General features: G+C 38.7%; 2 protein-coding genes across 5 annotated transcripts in view; both read right to left on the reverse strand.

The window, feature by feature from the left end:
* The window catches only part of GUCA1C (guanylate cyclase activator 1C), a 39,450-nt gene extending 28,343 nt beyond the window's left edge, over positions 1 to 11,107 (reverse strand). Inside the window, exon 1 of one of the 2 annotated variants that reach the window (XM_021287715.2) lies at positions 1,991 to 2,665. In XM_021287715.2, coding sequence (XP_021143390.1) covers positions 1,991 to 2,290 — 300 coding nt within the window. In that variant the 5' untranslated portion in view covers positions 2,291 to 2,665. Of the gene's footprint in view, positions 1 to 1,990; positions 2,666 to 9,719 lie in introns of those variants that run through there. The other variant, XM_005502588.4, reaches the window with a different exon arrangement.
* Positions 9,754 to 26,941, reverse strand: part of LOC102084773 (uncharacterized) — a 47,056-nt gene continuing 29,868 nt past the window's right edge. The window contains exons 7-11 of one of the 3 annotated variants that reach the window (XM_065075919.1): positions 21,184 to 21,307; positions 20,022 to 20,143; positions 19,116 to 19,260; positions 18,648 to 18,797; positions 9,754 to 9,892 (exon numbers count right to left, since the gene is read on the reverse strand). The gene's annotated coding sequence lies outside the window, so the exon portion shown is untranslated. The other 2 variants (XM_065075911.1, XM_065075915.1) reach the window with 2 other exon arrangements.

Raw genomic sequence — 26,941 nt, forward strand, 5'->3', positions numbered from 1 at the left:
TGCCCAAATGAAAGAGAGCCATCTGGACAGGATACAAAATTGTAGAAATGGGCTATTCTCAATCAGGAGCTGGAGTGGCCTATCCTGGTCAGAAAATTTGCCCCATGAAGGCTTTAACTACTTTTTTTTTTTTTTTTTTTTTTTTAAATCCCAAACTGTGAGGACCCCAGCATCACCATCTTTTCCCTATGGTCCACCCTACACTTTTCTAACTATTTGAACGAGTGTTTAACTTTTGAATTCTGCTTTCCTCCTCTTATGCATGGTACAAGGAGAAGGACCAAGCTAGCATTTCATTTTCCTGTCTCTTCATCGGAATGGTGGCTTTCTTTTAAGGATAGTTTTCCTCTCCTTCATAAACTAGAAAACTTTTGCAGTAATGAGGCAACTTTCTAGTAAGACACAACCTCCAGTCTCTCTGCCTAAGAGGGGAGAACTCACCAAATTCTTGCTAACTCAAGCATGGGGATGAGGAAAAGAGATGTTGTCTCTACTTTCTATGGAGTTTTAACCATGGCATACACAGCAAATTGTGTGGGAATATATATACAATCACTTAATTATTCTGTCATTGAAAACACTGATCAAGCACTGGCACAGCTTTGTTAGTTAATAATCACATTCCTTGTTTGCCTGCTACTATATTTCTAAAAAATAATGTTTTCCTTGGGTTTGGGTATGGATTTAAAACCAAAACAGAAGGCAGTGACCATTTAAAAGTACATCTGTAGAAGCCTATTATGTCCGATTCCTTTTTGTACTACTGCTTCATTATTCCTGACATGGAGATTATGAGTGTAGCACAATGATACTTGTTCTGGTGATGAGATAAGCAATTGTGCTTATCTCAGTTGCACACAGTCTAGCCTAGGCTTTTTTTTTTTTGTCATTAACTACTTCCAGACATGTTTTTGTGGGTGGTGTTAGCCACACATGCTACAGTGCCCTGATATCTATAAATAACCAACAGACTGTGGATAATGAAATAACAAGACTTACACTTCCCACAGAACCATTTGTAGTGCAGTTGTTTTCATTTTAATGATTATGGGAGGTGCTCCGAGATACCGACTTTACATCTTTCATTTGGAGCTAAAGATTTAACATAATGAAGGCCCACTCCTGAATCTGCTTTTTAAAGTCAAAGTTTCTAGCTTCCAAAGAGCTGCATCCTCCTTTATCAGGAGGATAAGTCAGGAATACTTCCTTTTTTGTAGGTATTGCACATTCACTGGTTTTCCTGAACTCAGGGTTGGCAAGAGCTTGGGCTGCGCTTTGCCTTGTGATCATTAGGGAACTGCAAATGGGACCAACAACCTCTGATTAAGGACGGAGAGGCAAATGTGGTGACTGTTAAACTGTTAATTTTAAGTGGTCTTACTAGAAATGAAGGGAAAGACACCTCTCAGCCAGGGGAAATCTGAGAAGCCAATGAAATGTCCAGACTTCAGCTGGGAGAAGTAAAAAGAGAGGAAACCATTCAATTTTTACACCCTGATAACCTGGTGAGGAAGGGGGATGTGTGTGTGGTGGTGGGTAGGGGTGATAAGCCACAAAATACTTAATTTAAATACTTTGTTTTCAACCATCTGTAGCTACCATTAGTTTGAATTTATAAAAAGTAAATTAAGTTAATAAATTCTTGTTTCAAAAGTCCCCCAAATAACCCCCACCCGAATGACATTTTGATGCCGCAAGCTGTTTTCATTAAGGATTTCAGCTTAGACAACTTGGATTTTTTCAGTTAATAATGTTTAATATAGATCCTTACACAACTCTAAATCCTAGCTTCCTGTTTTTATCTGCCTGCACAGCACAGCGATTTGGAAGAATTTTGGATATTAAAGCATCTTTTTTTTTTCTTCCCTCCCCATCCACCAGCTATAAATTCCACTGAGTTAAGCATTTTGGAAGAGGGAAAACTGAGCCAATAGAGAGACATCATTAAACATTTAATGAAAAGGAGAAGCTGTCTTCCCTAATTAGTTACCATTGTTCTGATTGGAGATGTTCTCCTTCTTGGTGTCTGGACTCTTCCCCAAACCGAGCAGACACTGAGCAACTTGCATCTCCCAGTGGCTCTGGTTAGCAAGGCAAGGGTTTGTTGCGGTTGATGAAGAGCACGGGGGTATTTCTGTCTAGTAATCCCTGTCCAAGTGTTTTTCCGGGCAAGTGGGAGAGGCAAGACCGGTGGAGAAACACCCCGAGGGGCTGGATCTTGTGGCTGACACTGCCAGCGGCCTCTTCTCCCTCTTGCGGCAGCTGCGCAAACTGCCGCATTTATTCTCATATGTTGTTTTTGTCCAAGTTATCCTCTCTGTTTCTGACGGAGAAAGAATCTCTTGCTAAGATCTTAACTATCTTTTCAACACTTTTCCTGCACAGCTTGCATTTGAGTTTCACAAGGGTTTCAATTAACGTATGAAGAAGGCACAAGACACTGGTTCCTCCTTCTACTCTTCAAAGATGTATTTCCATCTTTACACTCATGGCTGAACTTTATCAATTTGATTTCCTGTTTGTTTGTTTTACATTTCACTTATTTCTTTGCCCTCCTCAAAGCCTGGTATCTACATATCTTATTTCTGCCTATTCCTGTTTTTGACTGTACTTTTCCACTGCATTTCTTGATTCTTTCAATTTATTTTTTTAAAGAAGTAACACTGTCTTCTGGTTTCTGATCTACGCAAAAATTCAATTCTGCTATCCTTCCACTGCTCAGCTTTAAATGTTGCTTTATTAAGGGTTGGGTAGGGAATTAAAACAGTTATATTACTCTTCTACAGACTTTCCAAATAAGAATAAAAATTGTGCTAATAAAATAAAGGAAAAAAAATTCATTGTGACTGTCCAAAAATGCAGCTCAATAGATCTGAAGAGACTTTGTTTTGTAAATGGTGAGGAAAATAATATTTGAAAAGGAGAGTGAAGACAGAAATATATTTACACAACCTTCTAGTAGTAAAAAAAGGGAACATGAGGGTTTTAGGACTCTTGCCCAGTCCTACCTACAAGGAATCAATCTTGTTTAGTAGATTTTTGAACAGCTCTTCTCTTAAACAGCTTAAATGACATTGAAAAGAATCCAACAAAGCCAGTTTTCTAAGTTTAAATAATACTGCAGAGCTGCTGGAAATTAATGAGAAAAATCACAATTATGGTTACTTAACGCTTCTTATTTGATATCACTAGGCCAAAGTCCTCTACTGTTCACGCTAACACATACATTTCATGACGAAAATAGTCCGAGGAATTTTCTTTACCTGATTCATGTCAAAGAGGTGAAACGCCTGCTCAACCCAGTATTGTCTTAAACTCATGGAGACTAAATTGCCCAGAAGGGCAACAATTCATAAATTTCTGGTACCACTGGCTGTTTTCTATTGCAGCAAGCTTATCAGCTGATTCCCTGGCACCCCCAGCACGTTCTCTCTATGCATGCCGCACTGTTTACCTTTGCGTAGTGCTCCTGTGTTCCCTGGCTCATATCCAGCTAGAATTCACCAACAGACCAGGAGCTGTAAAACTACTATAAACCTCTTAAAGATCCCTACAGATCTGGATTAGGCGAAAATAGAATCTCCACAGGATCTTTCTTCTCAGCCTGTTTGAATGCAAGCAGGCTCGTCAGTAGGTGGCTGCTTCTCTCTAGCTAGAGCTACCTCAACACCTCAACATGTTCACAGGGTTCAGCCTGCTTCTGCAGGGGCTCTTTTGAGGACAAAATATGAAAATTCTGCTCACGTTGTGCAAGATCCTGTGCCAGGTTTGCAGTCTTGGTACCCTTGCTAAACTTAAAATGCTTCGCACTGAAAATGTGCTGGCTAAGATGACTTTGAATACTTCCTAAACTGTGAAATGGTGTTGCTGTGCTTTGTTTGGAGCGCCTTGCATTCCGCCACTGGGAAAACAGGGAGAATTGTAAATCCTGCAAAATGCTGATGAGGTGTATGGTGGCTCTGGTGTACGCCAGTAAGTGTTCATCCAGCTGAAGGAAGATAATCGATAAACAGTCCATACTGTATCATAACTTCAGCATTGAAAACAAATGCTCTGATAATCTCTCACAGTAGACATCAGGTTATTTAAATAAAAAACTGGTGCAATTCACACACCACAACCTGAAGGAAGGATATGAATCAGAACTAGTGAAATTAAGGAAGGGGACTTTTTAACTGAAGTGAGACTTTTCATAACTCTCCAATTCAAAGTACATGCTTTGAATTTTACTTAACATCCCATCTGAACCAAGCGTGTGATAAATAATTTTCACATAATCTTAAGATAAAAAGAACTAGGAACATGTCCTTATTTATATAATTATGAAACAGTAAGAGTGTGGGGAGGCACGAAAAAGTAATCACATTGCTTCATTTGCATAATCCACTTAACACACACTTCTGTTCACACAGTCTCAGTGATAGGTTTTCAGATAGTACAGTTATAGAAATTTGAATATTTAAAGCATGGCACTTTCAGTATCATAGAAACTGGAAGCTGATAGAGGCACCTTCAGCAATTTCAGGTTCAGGGAGATGCTTGCAGCACACCAAAATCTGTGATTTGCTTGAAATTTCACTTCCTAAATGCTGAATACATGCTGCAAGAAGTTAGATCCCAAATTATTTTCTTAATCCAGTAATGTCAAAGATCTGGCAGTGACTTTTACCATCACGGCAGCAGCAAAATCTGATCCTCTAACAGAAGAAAAAAAAATATAGATTTTAGAACAAAAAAAGAAAACTAACCCTGCCATTTTCAACTTCTAAATATATTAAAATTTGTATCACAGCGGGCAAGATGTTATGACACTTCGGAACCTTGGTTTATGTGTAGTTTCTTTCACATCAACAAAAATATATCTTCTTCTGTTAAGAAGGAGTTAAATAGTTTCTGATGACCAAATCAGGTAGGTTGTTATTCCACTGAAGTATAAAGAAGGGTGAGGAGGCTTGGTTCATCTAATCTGTGAAGAGCTGAGTCATCTTGAAATAAGATCCTTCAGCTCTGCTAAGCACAGAAAGGAGCCTTGAGTTGGATTTCTGTATTAAGACCAGAATCCGGAAGACAAATGCATTTTGACTGTACTACACATAAGTCATGCACTTGTTAGAAAAGTGTTGATATAGACAGAATGATCAAGAACAGTATAAGGATACGGTTACTGAGAAAGCCCCACGCCAAACCATAAAAATCCCATATGTGCTAATCTTGGCAAGCTGATATACCAACAGTTCATTATTCTTATGTAGGTTGGTTCCCTAAGCCAGCCTGAAGCCCCATAGAATGACTTCACAGGAAACACATATCGTAACAGATAAATATACACATCGTAGCAAACTAAACAGATGTGCTGTGAATCCCAAAGGGGAAGCTTGTGGAATCCTGGCATGTGTCTTGAGAGGTCCTGGTCCTCATTTGCCACAGGCTTTTTAGTGAGGCTCTCACAAGACTTTATTCAAGACAAGCAAAAAGTTAAACTGAGCTACAACTTATCTAGATGCTACATGTTGTGTATCTCAGTCATGTAGTTATACTGTTGCCATTTCTTAAAATTTATACTGTTGCCATGTCAACAAAAATAGATTTTTTATTATTAAAAAGGAAAAAAATAAAACATTTGGATAAAACATTCTAGTTTAGTTGATTCATTTCTCTAAGCATTTAAACCTTTCAAGCCACTGCATTGTACAAATAGATTGGACAAAGAGAAAAAAACTTGACAGCTTTTTTTTTTCTGGAAATAGATGCCACATTCTTCATATTATTTTCAGCTGCAAAAGGATACAGACTGTACAGTATCAGGTATGTGACTATTCTGAATGTGCCATTCTGGTCCTGCCTCCTGAATAACTTTTCTTGGGCCTACTGCTGCAACAGCTCAATTAAGAAAATATACAATAAAAACTATGCCTCAGATTACAGTAGCTAATAGAGAACTGTTAAAACATCTTGCAGAACTGGAAATGAATATCAGATATTTAGCTGGTGCTCATTATTAAATAATGAAGTTATAAGCCTAGCATAAGCAGTTTTAGAGTGGATTTTATGAAGCCCTAAAGGCCAAATTGTTGTTTAATTTCATTAAAATGGGGGGAAGACTTCCAAACAGATGAAACATTGAAACATCTTTTTCTGTCTAACATGGAACATCAATTAAACAAGCTATTTTGGGAACAGCAAAACAAAAGCCTAGATTTGTACAGACTCTGTCTTTTGTCTCATAAACCTCTGCACCCCAGTACCACAGCTCCACCCTGTATCCTAACCAGGCAAAAGGAAACAAGTGCCTGATTATTTTGCCAGCCAGCTGTTGCCTTAAACAATGAATAAAAGCTGAATTCTGCATGAGTGGGACATTCATCCTGCGTGTGTCCCTGCTAACCAGCTGCCATATTTTATTAAAACTTTAGGAACTAATCAGCTGAAATGCCTGCTCTTTGAAGTGCCAGTGAAATATGCTAAATTAAAAATTTATGAGGAAATGGGAGAAGGGGATCAGAGATTGATGGACAGGACTATGTAACAGTCAAACTCTGATGTGTGTATAGGCAGACAACTTTAAGGCATACATCTTAATATCCATCAGATAACTTAAGCAAGATGCTCCCTGAGTGCAAAGTTATATGTACTGGGAAGAAGGCCCTGTGATTGGTAACTTGTAAAAAATCAACCATCCAAAAAAGATTCCCTGCCACTCCAACAAACAAACAAACAAACAAACAAAAGCAAAAAAACCCCAACCCCCCCGAAACCCAACCCAACCAACTCCCGCCCCCACAAGCTCTCCACCTTTTTTGTTTGGAGCTCTTTGCCTGTTTAGACAGGTTCCAGGTTCACCTAAGGCTTGTCTTCATACAGAGTGACTGGCTACTTTTGCAAAATATTTTTCCTTACAGAAAGGTACTCTGAATAACCTAGATATAGAAAAGTATTCTTCACAACTGCAACATGTTGTATTGTAGTGCTTGAAGTATATAAAAAGCAAGTGTCAGCATCTACATGCACATTCTCAATACTGTAAGTAATACAAACACGCGAAGAAAACTGTTACAGTGTTGATTAAACACAGTATTACAAAGACTACAAATAGCAGAGAAAGCTGGAGGGAGCAAGGTGGTAAAGAGCAACCGTACCCTGACAGTTTGTATTTAATTTATTCTGCACTTTCTGCCTGTACCAGACGCACCATTTACTGAGCACAAAAGGTATTTTCAAATATACAGACCAATATCAGCAGTAGCAGCAAGTTCTGCTAGGCATTTCTGTAGTTGCAAAATTATTTGAAGGGTACTTCTTACTTCTCATGGCAAACATTCAGTTTCCCTGTGCCTGTAGCTGGTCCTGCCCTGCTACGCTACTGTCTTGACAGAAGCCTGATTTTCAGGTAGTGTTTATTTCATGTTTCAGTTTTCTAAAGAGTAATTAAAAGAAGCTGCAGACTCTATTTTCTGAAACATCCTCAAGTCACTAGTTGCTTTGAAAGTATTTGTCTAAAAAAATTTTGGAAATATTTCCAAATATTTGTGAAGAGCACTGATATGCAAAGGCTTTTTGCAGTACACATTAAAGCTAAACTGAAAAAGTTATTTGATGAGCTCAGACACTGTCCATGTGTGTTACCCAAGAAAGTGAATATTGAAAAAACTTTACTGGGGAATATAATGCATCAATTTATTAACTGAAAAGAACACAGTAGATTGACAATTTCTGCCAGTCAGATTGCCTGTTAATGGACTAGAAGTTTGCTTGTCATCTGTTATTAGCACATTTATTAAGTTAGGTGATCCTACTTAATCAAATTCCAGTACATTTATCTGGTAATTGGTGGAGGGGGGGAAAAGAGCACATGATAAGCCTGATTTTATAGGAATCGTACTTGAAGATTATGTAAGGAAGAATGACATAATACCAAAAGCAACCAAAAGGGGGTGGGGTGTGTCTGTGGAAATACGCATAACAAGAAAACGGTGTAAGAAAGGTACTGATTCTGGGAATTCTTAATCTACTGGGGACCATACAGGAAATTAAAGGTTGGTGTAAAAAATCCACGAGGTACCTTATACTCTCAGCATTTTCAGAAACAAATATAGTTCATTTTGTAATAAAGAACAGAAAGGCCATTTCTGGAAATTGAAACTGAGTAGTTCTGGCTACAATTTGGACCAGTTTTAACCTGCTACTAAACTCATGCATGTAATAACACATTTTTCATTATGTCCTGGCTTCAGCTGGGACAGAGTTAATTTTCTTCTTAGTAGCTGGTGTAGTGCCGTGTTTGGATTTAGAATGAGAATAATGTTGATAACACATCCATGTTTTAGTTTGTTGCTGAGCATTGCTTACATGAAGTCAAGGACTTTTCAGCTTCTCCTACTTCCCTGCCAGTGGGGAGGCTGGGGGTGCACAAGACACTGGGAGGGGACACAGACAGGACAGCTGACCCAGACTGGGCCAAAAGGATATTGCATAACATATGACATCATGCTGAACAGAAAACTGGGGGCAGTTTGCTGGGGTTGGGGGCAGAGGTGGGGGTGTGCCCCCTGCTTAGAGACTGTCTGGGCATCAGTTAGCAGGTGGTGAGCAACTGCATTGTTCATCACTTGTTTTGTATATTCTTTTCTCATTAGTATTATTATTTTCCCTTTTCTGCCCTATTAAACTGTCTATATCTCAACCCACTAGTTTTATTTTTTTCCAATTCTCTCCCCCATCCCACAAAGGGGGAGTAACTGAACTGCTGTATGATGTTTAGCTGCCTGCTGGGTTATTAAACCACATCTCGGAATTTGTTAAACCACATCTCTGAATTCATTGGAACCAATGAGATGGGTAGAGAACACTAACGCTGCTTTTTTTTTTTAAATAAGTTTTTATACCATGATGGGCCCATGTATTCTATTAGCTGGAAGAATAATGCAGCATTGACAGTTCAGCCTAAGCCTTATTACAGTCAAGGACAAACACTTTAGGAGAAATTACACATGATTCTCCACTTCTTTTGTAGCATTTGATAGAAAGTGTTATTTTGGCTTAAGGGGAAAATAACAAGACACAGTCTTCTGGACGGGTATCATGACTAGAAGGAACCTGTATGAACAACGAGTTGGAAGAACATAAACAATAATGTAACTAACAGCCACTAGATGCCTTTGGGATGACCTAGGTTGTTAAGCAGGAAAATTGGGATGATAGATCAAAACCAGACAGATGTGTCTTTAGAAAAGGGGGATTAACTGATACCAAACTAAGCCACAGAAGGTGCTCGGAATTCATCCAGCAATATTTTATTTGGTGACAGAAGGAATCATATTGTGTCTCTATTGCATATTCTTAAAGTCCTGATACTTATGGACCCAGCCAAATACTGCTTTAAAAAAGATTTTTTTCAGGCAGAGTTATATACATAAAACTTCCAATTATTAACACACGATGAAAACAATAATAAAAATTTGGGTTTTCAATATGAGAAACTATTCAATGTATATTAGAATGACTGTATGCATTTTTCAAAATGACAAAATGTACTGAAAACAGTGCATTCAAAATGGTTTGCCTGCCACATTTTTGTTTGCCCATGGTTTTCTATTGAATCACCTCTGAATCACTTCCATTACCTCTGAACAGTCAGCATTGCCAACCCTCTGAGACTTGTCGCCGAATGCATCAAATGATACATCCATAAGAAAGCCAGCAAGTTAAGAATGAATTCTTACCTTATTCATGTCAAATGTGTGAAATACTTGTTCGACATAGCTGTTAGCTTCTGGAGTAAGTCCATGTAGATCCAGGACATGTTTAAATTCATGCAGACAAAGCTGTCCAGAAGGGCACTCCTTCATAAATTTTGTGTACCAATGGTGAATTTCCATAGCATTAATGTCATCCGCTGATCCAGCAGCACCCATAGCAAACATACCAAGTAACCTTTTTCAGTATTTATTCATCCAAATGTTCATTCTTGCTTCCCGACAATGATGATTCAAACACCAACTCTGCTTTTGAGAGTGACTTTAAACCTCTTACAGATCATGACCGATATAGACCAAGTAAATATAGCACCCTAGCAGGATTACTGGCACCCAGTTTTAGTGCACCATGGTTTTATCAACTGATTACTGTCTGTGCACAGTCACTTTGCAAAGCCTCAGCAGGGCACGAGGACTGATTATGCTGATTCTCATCTTGCGTTGGCATCTGTGGTGCTAAAGCTCTGTAAACTGGATGAATATTGAATATGCAACACACAAGGACTTTGAAAGTAGTTTCTAAACCTATAATTTAATAATTCTCAAGGTTTTAATTAAACCTTCAGCCCCACTTTAATGTTTGGATACCTTTCATGCTGCTGCCTTGTAGCAACTGACTTTTCATTTTTATTACTTCTGTATATACCGTGTTCCAAATCTTACCTTATAGGCCAAAAGTTCAATATGATTTGACTTGGACACCTGAAAAAAACCCTGAAAGCAGCTATGTACAAAGCACAAAAAAATTGCTATTTTCTTTAGACAGCAGTTCTACAAGCATCTGAGGCTTGCATAAGCCAATATTGTCCCAAAAACTGTTCCCTCACTGCCACTGCTCATTCAGCCCCATGATTTCCCTTCCCTTAGGCCAGCATGAGTGTTTGTGGTTGCACTTGGGAACAACTGTAAGAATGGATCCAGGCAAAAGCCTGCAATAAAATTGAATACTAATATAGTTAGATTTAGACAGCGTTATTTAAATTTTGCATTGCCTGGTCTCACAAAACATTGGATTGTACAAGAAAACAGATTAAACAGGGGTGAAAAAGGGTGGCCAGCAGCAGAGGATGTGCAGGACTGCTTCTTCTACTGATTCAAATTTTTTGTGGAAACTTGTAATGCCATAGTCTCTGTGCTGTATAGTGTTACATAGCAATTTACAGTTTTACGGTATTTAAGCCTTACAGCGTATGCTATGGCATGCAGTAGTTAAAGACTAAACTGGTAGAATGTAAAAATACAGCTGTTAACCTAAGCCTACCATAAAGATGTTGTCTCACCAGTGGCACTCTGGTGATGCCTCACAAGAGGAAAGGTGAGCGCTACCTGAGCAGCTCTTCTGCTTCTCTCTGTGGAGCAGAGTGCAGCCTGGCTGCCCCTGGAGTGCTGTGCAGCTGCATGGGCTGAACTCTCCTCTGGGCCAAGGTTCAGGCTGGCGCAGCTGCAAAAGTGGTATTAACAGCCACGAGAGACAAATTTGATCTCAAAACTGCAAAGAAACTGAATGCTACTGTTGGACACATACAAAATCTGGTTTTCAGGTGACACAAGGGGTGAGCGGTGGTGCACTTGTTGGGTGTGCACAGTGAGGGTGGCGTAACTGAACCGGGACAAGCTGCCCCTGCAGCAGAGGGTTTGGGCCAGGCTCTGTGTCACAGCATACAGGTTCACGTAGTCATCCAGTATTTTGAACTCTGTTTAAATCTGTAGGCAAGTAAAGACCTGAGGCGCACTAATCACGTAATATTAGAATTGCGTAATATTTATCAGAAATAGGTACAAGCCTTCACTGCAAAAGGTGACAGGGCTGGAACAAGCTGGGCTGTGACAGGAACAGGGATTCAGCGCATATTTATAACTACATTGCATAAACCAAAGGCTGCAGCCAGTCAGGGCTCTGCTGTTGAGGAGGGAGAGATGGGGGAAAAAAGCACACCTGGATGCCTAGGGGACTTCAATAGCAACATATACCATAGCTGTCATTAAAAGGTGATTTTTCTAATCTCTGGTCTTCTTTTGCACTGATTTCAACAGTCTCCCCAGAGCAACAATAGCTGTCTGCTAGCATGCTGTCAGTTATAGGATCAAGGCCTTCCGTACTGAGAAGCAGTAAAAGATTGAATAAAACCAGACTAAATCTGAAACTTGTGAAGTGGTATTTAGAAACACTCTGGTTCAAAATATCACTAGCAGGCAAAGAACGCTGTATTTGTAATAACCAAGAGGAGCAAGCAAAAGAAAGGTAGCTTGAAGTAGCAACCTTCAGTCCTTTATATTTTTTCATCAAATCTAAATTATTAATTCCTAGGTGTTGGAAATGCCAACACAGGTTTTCCAAGTGTATACTAACTAGATTTCTTGTTTAACAGAAAAAGAGGAAGTGTTTTAAAACACAAATGTTACTCTGACTTCCATTTTTTATTTTTCAGAAATAACAATAGCATTCAAAGGAAAACATCAAAGGCTTCAAACATAGGTTTCAGAAACTATAGACAATTACTTTCCTTTTGTAAAGACAATGATTTTTGTCTACAATCATTGTCCAGAACAATTTTTTGTACATTTTCATTTTCAACTGTGCTTCTGAAAAAAGTGAGAGCATTAATGCGAGTATCAAAGACTAAGACATATAAGTACTTAAAAACACGCATATTTCTTTCATGCAGAATGCAAGAATCTCCTAACTGTTGTGTTTGTCCTCACAGAAGGCAAGGTTGAAACACCAGAGAAATCCATATTTTATCTGAGTAACTCTTCAAGATAATCAAACAGTTCTAAATTATCTATTTGAGGAATCTGAAAAAACTTTAATTTTACACTGCAGCATTTGACAAAATAGGCATATGAACAAGATGCTTATCAGCAAAGACCATAATTAAAAAAGAAATTAGAGAGAATACTCAGAAGACTTGAAGAAGCAGTGCAACAGCCCAGGATAAAATAGAAACACGGAGGCTAGAATTAAGTGTGAGTAGGAGAAGAAACTGCTTTTAAGGTTCTGTTAGGATAGCTTTACTGAGGGATTACAGTGGTGAAGTACACACAGATTAGAAGGGCTATGTTGGCAACACTGTTCTTTTTAGCAATTTAATACTATCCTCACTTTCAGTCTGAGGAAAAGGTACTTCTCTAGTTAAACCACAAAACAACAAAACTGCCAGAAAATAAGTGTGAGACCTGGAAAGAGGAAGCTGAAATTATGCATACAAATTAAATCTAGAATTTAATTCCAAAATCTTAAATCCAGCATCAACAGTCGTACACAGAAACCTATTGCCTGAGTAGTTTCTGTATCAAGCATGTACCATGTGCTTAGTTTCTTCTGAACATGATTGGGAAAAAAAAAGCCAGGTCACCTGGAGCCTCTCAGCACGGTACCGGATGGCACCTGCACTTAGACCATCATGTGTCATGGAAGTGACTCATGGCTGCTAATGTAGGTTATGAAATAAAGGCCCTTGAGGCTCTGACAAACTGTGCCTAGGAAATTTCAAGTTTTCTATGCATTATGCTGTGAAATATAGGGGTAAATATAATGAAACATTTGAAACACAGAAGTTGTAGTCAATGAGGACAATGGTATCAGGACAGAGAAATCAACAGATATTTCATGGAGAAGCTTCAATGGACAAAACTCTGACCCCAGCTTTTTCTCCATTGCAAAATTCTTATTAATTCTTTCTCAGTGTTACATATTAGCAACATCAGTCTCTGCAATCCAGTGACAAGATGCTTGGACTTCAAGGACATAGGAAGACAGCACCATTTAGAATTTTTATCTGATCTCTTTGCTATGGTGACAGGCAACGATCTTAACTGTGGCCACAAAAATCACAGGTCACTGAATTAAAAAGTCTTATTTTCCTTTAACCTCGAGACAGCCTTTCTGGAATTCTTTGAAATATTCCTGCAAAATAGTTTGAGAAAGGATCACTCAGATTTCTTTAAACAAAGAACATTTGTGTAATTATCCTGTGGAACTGATTATCACAAGGTGGTATGGAGGCAAAAAGTAAATATGAGTTCAAAAAGCCCATTAAACCCATTTATTAAACTAGTTATTTGATTGAGTGGCCACTGACTACTGCAAGCAGGGAAGGTGACTGAGGGGTATCTGTTCCCTAGACACATGCTCCTGGCTATTGCCAGAGACAAGAAAGTGGACCAGAAATACTTTTGACCTGACTAGTACAGCTATTTTTATATACCAGCCGTGATCCGAAGACTGTTTAATTGGCTTATGCTTATCCAGATAATGGTCAGACTGAATGAACAAAGAACAAACATTTTGGAAAAAAATTATACTATTTCACAGGTCCTGTCTTAGATGGATGTCTGGGTACAATGCAGGCAAAACCATTTTATTTGTAATTTGCACATTTTTTAAAAAAGCATTGGTGTAAATTATTTTTTCTATACAATTTCTGTTTGCATCTTCCCATCATTTTTTCACACAGGCTTACTGCTTCCTTACTAGGACCCTTTCTGTTTTAATTTGACTGTAAGCTTGTATGTGAAGATATGCAGCTCTGACTACATGGTAATAAACCTGTAAACTAGTGTCTTTTTATTGTGTTATGTCCTATATCTGTTTTCTTAAGTGACAAAACAATACATATGCATAAATCTGTCTGCTATCAAAGTCATAATGCATGGAGGGGCAAAACATGGTTCTGCTGATATCAGCTAATAAGACAACAAAAATCAGAAAGAGTTGTGATAGCCTACACTGAAGAGATTACTAGATGGCAATTAAGATATAATTCTTCATTTTCTATTTTTTTTACTATTAAATAATTTTCAGTGGTTCTCATAAACTTTGTTAGATTGCTCTTAAAGTTAGTTTTGTAGTTGTTTCTGAAGTGTTGGTAAGCTTACTTAAGTAATACTCTAATGCTACTTAAACCCTTTATAAAGTACTGAGTCAACATCACTGCTTTTCTGTGAGTCTTATACAACAGAGACATGACTTTATCATAAAAAAAAAACAAAACAAAAAACAAAACAAAACCCCAAAAGGCAACTATCCCCTTCCCTCCACCCTAAGTGGAAAAAAAGAGAAAGGATAAATAAAACTTATTCCTCCTTCAGAAGGATACTAAATATTATAAAATTCTCCAAAAGGTATTAATGAAACAATTTAGCAACTAATATTTGTAAAGTGGTTGTACGAACTTAAATTGAAGAACATACATAACATGCTTAGCACCACCACTAGCCTTGAAAAGAAATCTTACTTTCAATAAATAAGTCGTAATTTGATTTGACAGCAGTAGTTGCATCTAATCTGTTAGTCCTTGCTGGAGTAGAGTCTGGGATTATCTAAACAGCGAGGTTAGTGCTATGTGAACGGGCACAGGAATTCACAGCACACAAAGCATCATGTTCCCTCTGAGCACCTGGGTGCAGAGGGACTCAGTGGGAAATGGGAGCAGATTCAGCTGCAGCGCACCAGGGCATGTCTCCCAGGCTACAAATAATCCATAGATGGACATCTATGCTATCTATATGTATCTGTGATTATAGATGGACATGCAACTAACTGGAAGCCCATGACAGGCCACATTTTTCTGTGTTTGTTCAATAACTAGAAATACTTGAAATTAAATGTAATTTACCCTCTGAAGGTGCTTTAGTAATTCTGCCCTTTTTCCCCTCAGGCTACTAAATTTTCCTTGAACAGCTGTGTTTGCAACTCATAGCTTTGCTGCAGTTTCTAGAATACTCTGCTTTGTAGATGCAAGTGAGGAACAGCTATTTTTTTTTTTTTAGTGGATTGAAATAGTCTTTCAAATCTAAAGAAACTCTTTTGTTTTATATCCTGGATAGAGACAACCCTGCACTCCATTTAAAATATATTTCTACTGAGAACTAATATAAATATTCATCTGCATGTAGAGAATTACTAGCTAATAACATGTTGTGGTTAATAACCCATAACAGAGGACATGGAAACAATGGCCTGTAAGGTATTTCTATGGGTCACGTCTCGTCAACAGCAACTGGTGCAGAACTGACTCAGGTGAGTACGGTAACTTTATAGCATATCCAGAAAGTTTTATCTGAACCTTTGCCGGCCTCTTGACAGCCACAATGCCAGTTTTTTTCATTATTGATGTCAGGCTGAAAAAAACTTGTAAGTTTTGTTTTCTCCCTCCTGTTTTTCTGTCAGAACCCCAAATAGTTGAAAGCAAGATCTGTTAACAGAACAGGACAAAGAAAGAAAACAAAAAGCAAACTGATATCTTTTTATCTTACTATCAGCGTTTGGTATGAGATCCTGAGAGGCAATACACAAAAATAAAACCAGCATGGAATTTAACTTTAAAGAAAGATGTGGGGAAATCTTTCAACCTTTTGTAGTTTATATTCCTCAAAAGGAATTTCATCACCACTGTGCTATGAAGCACTGACTGTGCTGTAAGGTTGTCTCACGCTGCCACAGCAATCTCAAAGATATTTCCTGACTGCTGTAACGGTTGACAAACTTTAAGATATGAAAAAATGTTGGTAGTTGCAACACTTATTCAAGTGTGGTTTGTTTTTTTCACTGAGTATTGACAAAGAGTATTCCTCTGTGTTTCAGCCTGAAAAACTGACAAAAACACTTTAGAGAATTTACTCTTCACTAAGTTGCACTGTATGAGTAGGAATGCTCAGCTTCGGTGCTTTTAGAAAGGGAATGTATATGCTTAATCAGGACATGAAGTTAAAATAAAGGCACAGGAAATCTCGTAGTGTTTAGAAAGTAAATATTACTGTTTCCAGACATTTTTTTTTTCAGTTTTAAACTATTTTTATCATCATATAATAGGTCAGCATATCAGCATTCACTGTTAAGAGCAAACCACTTGAACTCTAAACCCTGAAAACCTGGATTCTGTCTTGGAATCAAAATTTGAAAAAAATATAAAAGGGAAAAAAACCCCACCAAAACTGATTTGGGTTCTAAAGCTGTTTGAAAGTTTAATTTCAGGAATAGATCTTTCTAGCTTAAAAAGTGCAGGTTACACATTCTGTTTGTGAAACCAGGTAGGTTCTTCTTCTCAGCCATTATACTTCAGTGGAAATAGAGACCTCGACTGATCTTCCATAAGCTTTCATAAGCTGGCATTTTAAGAAAGTCTTTAATCCATTCCAAACTTCCATTTTCTTAGAGAATACAATATCCACTGAACTGGTAGAAAGAGAGATATAGGATGACAGGAAAAAATTCTCATTCCTTGAAAAACACATATCCAGCATGCAACAGGGAGCACGAAAATTTTACCAAAGTTAATTTACTTACTAAACCAGGCCTCATCCTTGAAAAGCACATCACACTGAAATATGTGAACTATTCTTGACAGCAAATTTGCATGAGCTGGGAAAAGTGACCTTTAATAGACTAACATCACTTCTCTCACAGTTCTTAAAAATCATCACGTTGGTGTGATTTGCCTAGCATACAAAGTACACCTTATAGAGCAATTATTCTAAAACTGAAGATTTACTCGAAGATAATCACTCTGGTTTTGCACTAATAAGTTTGAGACCAAATTTTCCAGCCTGTCATCAAAGACATTAATGTATTCACAACCCCCACAAAAATTCACAAAAAACATTTAAGTGAACTGAATTATTTCTGTATTAATCTTTTGATAGTCTTGACTGCCACAATATTTTGCAACAATAACTGAAAGCTAAAGCTGAGCTCAGGTTTTCTGAATTAGACTGTAATTTTTTGTGTACTTCACATAATTTAAGAATGCTATCTGGAGTAGTAAACATACTTGTGTTAATAAATTCCAGAATTTAGAATAAAGAATGCTTTTTTCCTTGGAAAGAAGCATCCACAAAAAATAATTAAGCACTTATCTACTGGCAAATCATCTTGAAATAGAAATGAATTTTAGTTTTTTCTTTTTAACTGAATGTATCAAGATTCTGATTTCTTTTATTGTTCAGAAGGAATCTCAAGTTCTTATTTAGAAGGAAAAACAATTTGCATTTACATTCAGGAGGTGAGTATTATGTGTGTGTATAGAAGGAGTCAAGAGAAGTCTGTAAAGGAACAACAACTGGGCTAAAGTTAATAGAGAAAGGAGAGAACACTAATTAAGTTCAGGAGGGTGTGGAAGCCCTAGGTAAGGAAACTAACTCTTTACTGTCAGCTGGTGAATAATGACATTTTCACAGCTGAGTTACCCTCCCATGCCTTAAAGGTGTCATTGGAGTATTTAAAGATAATAAGTCAGCGGTATTGGAGGAAAAGGCCAGGACAACTGATAAAACTGCTTTCTGATACTAATATGGGTGTCAAATCCTTGATCTAAAATGAAGCTCGCCAGAAGAACCATAACAGGCTGTTTAATTTTGTAGGTCAGTTCCTGGAAAAGTTTGAAAAACTGAAGTTTGTTGTTGCGACAAACCTCAGAGAGTGTGAACATGCACTTTGGACAACCAAGCACTGGCATCTTCCAGTAACAATGTCCCAGTAAACATGCATAGGTAGTAAACTTTGCTGATGTTGCAAGACAGCGTAGGACGAAATACAAAGAGATCTCTGAAAACAGATCTATATGTTTATTGGGCCCCTGATGGGAAAATAATTCAAATATTGCATGAAAATATCTGATCTTTGCCTTTCACATTAAGGGTGTTTGGGAGCTGTTTCCTTTCTAAACTGAATTAGCAATATGCAGAAGCTGGAGGAAAGCAGTTTATTAACAGGGGGGGGCAGAGCGAGCTGCAGCTTCTCTGAACGGTGCTGTAGTCCTGTCTCCTGAGTTCATCGTACATCTACAAAGTTTTAGAAAGAAGTGGGCAAAAATTTGTCCACGGAGATAAAACATAGAAACTAAGCACATGTAATGTGGGCTAGTGAGAATGATCAAGCTGAGTAGCTGCACTTACCAAGAGTGACTCTTGCGCTCCTTGCACTCCCTGCTAGAGTCGGGTTAGGTTATGGTTGGACTCAATGATCCTGAGGGTTTCTTCCAGCTGAAATGATTTTGTGATTCTGAAGTGTACCACTTTCTGCTGGAAATTATTATGGTGGGTTGACTGTGGCCAGGGAGACAATAAGATGAAAAAGTTCATGTGTCAGGATAAAGACAGGGAGATCACTTACCAATTACTGTCATGAGCAAAACAGACCTGACTTGAAGAAAATGAATTTAATTTATTCACAAATAAATTAGAGCACCATGCTGAGGAAGACAAACAAATAAAACCCAACAACTTCCCCACAGCCACCCTTTTTTCCATGCTCACCCTCACTTCCTCATTCCCAACTCCTCTTCCTCCTCTCTCCCAGCAGTGCAAGTGATGGGGATTAGAGGCTGTGGTCAGCCCATGACAGCTCCTCTCTTTCTCTCCTACCTTCGTGCGCTTTTCCCCTTCTCCATTGCAGGTCCTTCGCACGGGCTGCAGTCCTTCAGAATAAACCTGCTTCGGTGTGGGATCTCCATGGGCTGCAGCTCCTTTAGGGCATGTCCACCCAGTCCAGCATGGTCTCCTCCAGGGGCTGCAGGGGAATCTCTGCTTGGGTGCCTGGAGAACCTCCTCTGCTCCTCCTTCTCTGACTTTAGTGTCTGCAGGGCTGTTTCCCACACATTTTCCCCTTGCTCCTCGCTTCCAGGCAGCGTTTTGCACTTTCTTACACAGGCTTTTCACAGGGTGCCACCATCTTGCTTGCGGGGCTCAGCCGTGCCTTATGGTGGGTGGGTTGGAGCTGTCTGGAACTGGCTGTGTCTGGCCCCGCAGCCCCCTGCCAGCACCTGGGCACCAGCACCCTGTACATTGATTGCTTTAACCAAAATTTCAGTGCAGCTGAGGTTGGGGACAAAGGCAGAGACTGCCCACACTGAAAAACAGGGGAGGCCAATAACTTCCCTTGCAAAACCCATTGGAAAAATCATGTCGATGCACGCATTGATGCCAGTTCTGTAAGGTCTTCTCATATCTATGTGTCAGTGTCACTGCAGTTTCCAATGAAGAAGGGAGTCTGCCTCCATCTATATGTCAGAAGTACTGAAGAGAGCAGGGTATTCCCCCTATTTAGAAAGCCTTTTTTTTTTTAATTACACCAGTGTGGACCTTTTATAGTGGAAGGTAATCTAATTCTGAGTGAATGCAATCAAGTAACTGTAGGTTCCCATACTGTAAACATGAGATATCAGATCCCTTATAGGCATGCAGTCAAGCTGTTTTCTTGACAACCTATACCTGGCAAAAAACTACAGCAGAACTCTAGGAAGTTCAAGGTCAATAAAAGCAAATACACACCAGTGATGAAGATTTCCAAAGCACCAAGGCCAGGAAAGTCATGTTCTGGTCACTCAGGGCACCTTTACAAAGGACCATGGCTTGTAGTGAAGCTTTGCCCTGGTACAGTGGAGGGAAACAACCTGTGTGCCACAAATGAAACAGTGCTTTTAAACTCCACAAGGCTTTAACTTCTTGTAGCTTGGTCAGAGCTTTTATGGCAAAAGGTTGAAATCATACACACAAAGTGTGCTTACAAGATTTCAGTGCACACGATTCTATTAGAACTAGCAGAAAATTTACTTTGTGGGCAGCTTCCATTTCAGCACACTTTTAAGTAGCAGAAAACTTCTCAATTTTATGAAAATTAATTCTGTTTTCTCAGCCAGCTGTATAAAATGATACCAAACCATCTGGCAGCCTTAATGTGTAGTTTGCTGTGTTTAAAATTAAAGAACTGGACTGCAGGTCAACCATTCATGCTATCCAATGTGTCTTCACTATGTGTCTTATGCTATTTGATGCCATCAATGTGTCTTCCACACAGTGCCAGCAGAAGAACAGAAAGCTCTTTTTATATTAACTTTACATCAATGATGGAAAAAGTAATGTTTTGCAAAACCCTTCCTTGTATTCCAGATAAGAAGCTGCAGGACAGAAAGAGGTCTGTCTCAGAGCTGCAGTGAAACCATGCTGGAATCAGTAATAGCGTGTGCAGATCTGACACCTGACTTAGTCACTTGGCTTCTCAGGGATGAGGTTCCCTCCCACTCCACCAGTTCTGCCATTGGAAGAGGTGCAGAAGAACTGCCTTTTGCTGCGGGGATGTGACAGCTTCCACTGAACAACGTACAGATTACTCGTATCACTGCATGCACAGTGGTTGTTAGTTCAGTAAGGAAGGTGAGAGTAGCAACAGAGAAAGGGGATGACAGAGGGTCTTCTTTCAGACAGAATATTTATGTTGCAGTGCCTAATAACCCTGCTAGAACTACTGTATACCTTAAGATGGAAGCAAATCAATCGTGGATGTCTTTTCAATAAATGAAGTGCAACCCAAACCACAGACAGAACCTGGAAACTGTACTGCAAGCTTGTGTGAGACCCTAGCTTACATGTTCAATTATTGTGTTACTGTGCTTAGAAGGTGAGGAAAGCTGGATTCTTACAAGATTAATTTTACCTGCAAAAAGTCTGACTGTGAAGGCTGACACTGGTGGCATTTCAGATAGCTGTACTTCTGGACTTCAGGTAGTTTTGCATTTCCACAGAACGGTGTTGAAAGGCTGGGTTTAATGCATTTCTTCCTGTGGGCAAAAAAGTCATCTTAGGGAACCACTGGTACTTCTGGCAATTTTATTGATCATCTGCTCAGTTTCAGGCACATAATAATGATAAGGATACTATATCACGCTTATAACACACATTTGTAGAGACTATTTATTGCATGAACTAAAATCTGACAGTTCAACTGCACCATACTCATGCTCTTTTACAAACTGCATCTACTGAATCAAAGAATAACAAAAAAACACACAGCAGCTTTTCCTCTGTCATTAAAAGGTCTTTGAGTGATTTCAGCATTTCTTCTAATTTAGGAATTGTTTTTCTCCTCTCAGAAAATTGCTTAGAGCAATTATATTGACAATCTTAATGACATAGCTGGCCATAGCAACTATATATACTGGAATGGAAGTGTCATCATTTTGCTAACCGATATCTTTAAAGGTTCTTCATATCTCTAATGTTTCACTTCACAAGTTGGTAATAAAACAATCATAGTTCCTGCATGTATTTTTTTCTTTAGTTTAAGAAGAATCTACTAAACTGTGCTTTATCCCATGTTTGTTTAATGTAAAAGACACCTGGAGAGTGGATGCCTAATATGGGACCAGTTGCTCTTCATACCTTTCCTAGGGCTTGTTAGTTTTAATGATCAGTGTAACAGGAGTATAGAATATGTCCCTAATTCTGTCATTTGCTTAGTACCTCACCTTTTGTTTTAGGACATAAATGGTCTGAAAATATCTAAAACTCTTTCTGCTTCTGTCTTCAGAACCTGACACCAAACACTTTGCTTTTTACTACAGAGCAGTCAGCGTCAGAAGCCGAATCTGCAAGTCAATTGGTTTGTTTTTTTATTGCCTGCATGAAGCACATAGTGCATGATGAGCCAAATTAAAATTGCAGGAAAAAGTTAAAGAGAGTCGCAAAGAGAGTTTAGATAACAATGTTGCCACAATGCATCTAGTTTAAATTCTAAGTGCGATGTTTCAAAGTTATACTCGCAAACCCCAATTCCTCCTCCAAATCTGGTAGAAACACGGCATCTGCCAAATTCTTACGCGTTCAGTTTATGCAATTTCCTGACCACCGAGTTCAGCACAAAACCAAAGATTTCCTCCTTTGTTCAAGGACAAAATACTTGCAGCTTCAATTTTAATTCTGTTCGCTGTCCAGACAAAGGAACAGTCTTTCAGTCCCTGAAAAACAGTCCTGAACACCCGCCGGGAGCATGGCTATTACCGGCTTCCGAGAGAGACATAAGAGGTACTAAGAGATGAAAATCCTCGTTTCACCCTGCTAAATCCATCATTACATTATGGTGACGTGCCAGGAAAAGAGCCAAATACCTGCCACTTTCATCCTGCTGAAGTGCTGAAACCAGGATTAGAGTTACATAATGTTGTAAAATGGGAATTCAACCTGCGAAGGGAGGAATCTAGCAGTTCCCTTTCTTATTAAAATTGCTGCTCATGCAGCTGAGTAGCATTGCCCCGTCATGAGCAAACAACACGGAGAAGCCAAGTCCTCAGAAATTGTAACTCTCAGACAAGCATTGTCTTACAGGAGCCGACTCCGGGTCATCTATATGCACCTGAAAATTTCTGCTTAGAGTTAAACTGCAGGGCACATGTCATAGACTGGTGAAAACTTGATCAGATGTTTATTATGTTCTAGGTGTTTCGTATAGTGCTCAAACTTTGTTTATATTTCTGCATAAGGCTCTGAAGCACGGACTGAAATTGGATTCAAACCTGCCTGTGTGCAAGGTGAGCACAGCGGGATTGTTCAGGTATGTGTCATAGAAAAGCTTTCTTTAAATGAGAGGTTGGCATTTCCAGTGTCCTCCTGCACATGCACAGGGAATATCCCACTAATGCTTTCACTGCATCAGCTTCTTGTCTAATGGTGCACACTTCTTCAGTACACTAAATAAGCAGATAACAGAATAAACTTGAAGAAAGTGAGAGGTACCCTTCCTATCACCTTCTTCACAGTTAACACATTAAAGCTGCCACAGTAAGTGTCAAACTAAAACCTGAAATCAGGTGGACCATGCTGTTCTTATTTTTGAGTCAAGGTTGTGGAAGCAGGTGAAACTTCCACTGGGCAGAGGGTGCTGGTCCCAGGGCTCTGGACTGTTGAACTCCAGTTTTCTCCAGCCCTGCAGCACAGTCTTAAAGTCCACTTGGTCATGAAAGCAGGGAGTAAGGGGTGGCTGCCCCAGCTTCTTCAGCCAGGCAGCAGAAAAAGTGCATTTAGAGTTGTAAGAGCAAAGTGAAAGCAAAGGGCTGGCAGAAATGATTGCAAATAGGGTCAGGTAAGTCTGAGCCCTTTCAAATTATAGCAGTGCTGATGCTTCTCAGGAAGAGAAAGGGCTGGAAGCGTTTGGAAGAAAGGGAGTGAAAGCAGCTCAGATATGAAAAATCTGCTTTTGCTTTGGGAACAAGAGTATATGTGCTTAGAAAAGCATGGTCTCCTGGACAGCCTGGCTGTGTAGGGTAGAGTGCGATATGCACAGTATAAACCAGGAAAACATTGATTAAATCAACTGTTTTGCCAGCTGGAGTTCAGTAATATCAGACAGAGATGAACAGAAAGCATGCTTCAACCTGTTTTTTCATCCAACAGGAGACAGGTACTTTTGTATTAGGAAGACAACAGAATTAGAGTTGTAAATTTTAACTAAAGAGCAAATAAGAAGTGGTTGGTGGAGTGAAACCTTAGAACTTAATTAGCCTAAATCAAACAAGTGACAACTGGATAGGTACTTCTACAAAGAAATAAGGAAGATGGGAAACAGACTAAATCTTTTAAGAAACAGCTGGTATTATTTATTTTGGATTTTTTAAAAAACGTTGGATATTTTACAATAAAATTTTACAGTATTTTATACAGCATGTTAGTACTGAAAAGCCAATTTTCTGACTGTTGCCCTCTCTGCAAAAATTAAATTACTTTGAGAAATCTGCTTAAAGTAAAGCTTTATTCAGTGATCTTCCTTTCACTGAATTTTGAGAGAAGTGCATGAGAAAATTCAAAGCAACAGTTCCCAGTGTTGATAAATACTGTAAAGTGCAGAAACTGATACAGCACACAGTCGCAGTCCAACATACCATGTAAAGATAAATGACTGAGATACTGCAGAAAAAAATATTTGTCCAGATACTACCTTATTGTGATATACTCTTATTTTAATACCTGCATTAGTGCTACTGAAGTGCCTTTTCCATTTATCTTACCTCTGTGAGGCAACATTCTACATGTCTTTAAACTCACTCATCCAACAAGGCCAAGAGAGTTGGCTGAATGCTACATTGCATTTAACCATCCTGACAAGATTAGGGTCAGGCATCCAAACAACCCCAGCCTAGGGAGTCTTATTATAGCAAATTTATGAGAGCAGATGTTGCTCCAAGCCTTGCAAGACTACGTGTTGTGTTTGGCACACTGGAGTTAAGCAGCTACAGTAGAACATATGTTTTCTCACAGCTGCATAAAGTAGTAATTATATTGGTATAACTACATGCTAAAAATGTACAATTGAAGATAAGCTAGCGTGATTAAGGGATCTGAAAGCTTGGACAAGTCCTTGACTTTAATATAGTGGTTAAACAGCAGGATCTTAGAAGAACTCTCTCTGTTTTTTGGCAGTTTAGGGAATAAGTGTTTTATCACTGTTTTTAAGGTCTTCTTTCTGAAAATTATTGAGGCTGTGTTTTCAACAAGAATGTCAGATTCATTGTATTAGCCCTATATTTATCAAATGAAGTAGCAGGAAATGAAGAACAAGAATAAACAAGAATTCTATAGATACAATTTACATCAAGAGGCATTTATTTACAGAAAAATGTAACGTGTAAAGTTATTATTAGTTTCTCAAAATTGACTGGAGTTATGGTTTAAATCTTCAAAAGAGTAAAAAATCATTTCAATGGGTATGCAAGGCAAAATTTCATACAGAAGGCTCAAGATCACACTCAAATCTAGGAGAAGGTTGCTAGCAAAGAGCACAGTTTCCGTTACTTTTGGTAAAAGGAGAGGCTGCTGATCATCTGCTGCACTAAAACACGGATCTTGGTTTATGAACAGAGTTATATGGCATAGCTGACTCTGGGATGAGGAGGTGGGCAGCTATGACTCAGGAGGATACTCTTGGCCATGTAATCCTCAGATAGTACTAATACTCTAATATTTATATTTTGTAAATTACATATTATACTGAAGATGATCCCAATTTACCAGTGTACCTGTTGACAGAAAAAAAGGCTCCAGTCTGAAATGTTTTTGTGAATCAGGACATTTTTACCACTCAGTTTGGTGTACAAGATTAATGAAGTAGATTTTATGGTTATGCAGTCACCAAAAATAAAGCATAAATACGAGACAGCCGTCATAATTCTCCAAGGACGATCTCATCACAGAAACCTGAGGGGATCATTAGCCCCAGTTTTTAACTCACTCTTTTATATAGCGTGGTCTATGTTATGTGTTACAATCTGGTTTGTATCACTGGCTGCAGCTATTCCAAGTAGCATGGATGCTCTTCTTGCCTGTCTGGTTTAGAAGCACCAAGCTACTTCCCTTTTTTTCCCCATCAAATACATGTTTGTACATCATAACATTTTCACTGCTCTCAAATAAGCCTACAAACTTGGTGAAGAACATCAGATGAATTATTTGAAAATGGTATCTTTAATGAACTTTTAAACATGTCTACCTTTAGTAAGTATGTACATGCTTATTATTTTAAAAATATTAACAATCGTTTCTCTAAAATGGCTTACATAGAAGAATTATAATGCTCTTTATTGAGTACAAGCAGAGCAAAAGGCTCTTCAGGGTGCCTTTTCTTTAAGGTAAATAATCTGTAACTGACAGATGGCATTCAGATTGGTTAGTTGCAGTTCCATGACATACTAGCAAAATAAGGTTTTAATCCTGTTATATAAATAGCTTTGTTAAGAAACACTCAAAAGAAATAAAATCTCATGAATGCACATTAAAGCTCAGAGCAGCATTTTTGTCCTGTCATCAATCAGGCCTATTCTTAACTTTCCTCATGCTGAAGTCTTCAGTCTCATCTTGAAGCAAAGTTTGTAAAATGTCACTTACAATGAAGTCAAATTTTTGATGTTGATGTAGCTAACAAGAGTCAGATGCTATTGGTTCATCAGGTGCAATCACATCCTACTTTACCTTTGCTTTTATTTTCATCAGAAATAAGTCCACAGGTGTTAATGGGTTCAAAATGGCAGGGCAGAGCTATAAATGTTTCCTTGCTGGTTGTTTCTCGTTTCAATCCCATACATTTTCAGACTCTAGCTCATCATTATTATGAAACGGATTATGGAACTGTCTTTATCTTGAACAACAGATTTTTTTTTACTCTTCCCTTTCTCTCCCCCGTCTCCTGGGGGATGGAGGTAGGTGGGAATGTGAGCGAGTGGCTGGTGGGTACTCAGTTGCTGGCCATGATATAGAACAAAGAAATATGTGTGCACACACAAAGCATCTTACTAGTGTTGGTGAGAAGGACTAAGCTTTTTGCAAGCTCTTTGACTGACTTAATTATCTTAAGTAGGTCTACATCCTGACAGGTATTAAACAATGTCATAAGCAGATATGCAGATTCTGCCCTTCTACATGCAAAGTCC

This window comes from Columba livia, chromosome 1, assembly GCF_036013475.1.
Source record: "Columba livia isolate bColLiv1 breed racing homer chromosome 1, bColLiv1.pat.W.v2, whole genome shotgun sequence".
Taxonomy (NCBI): Eukaryota; Metazoa; Chordata; class Aves; order Columbiformes; family Columbidae; genus Columba; species Columba livia.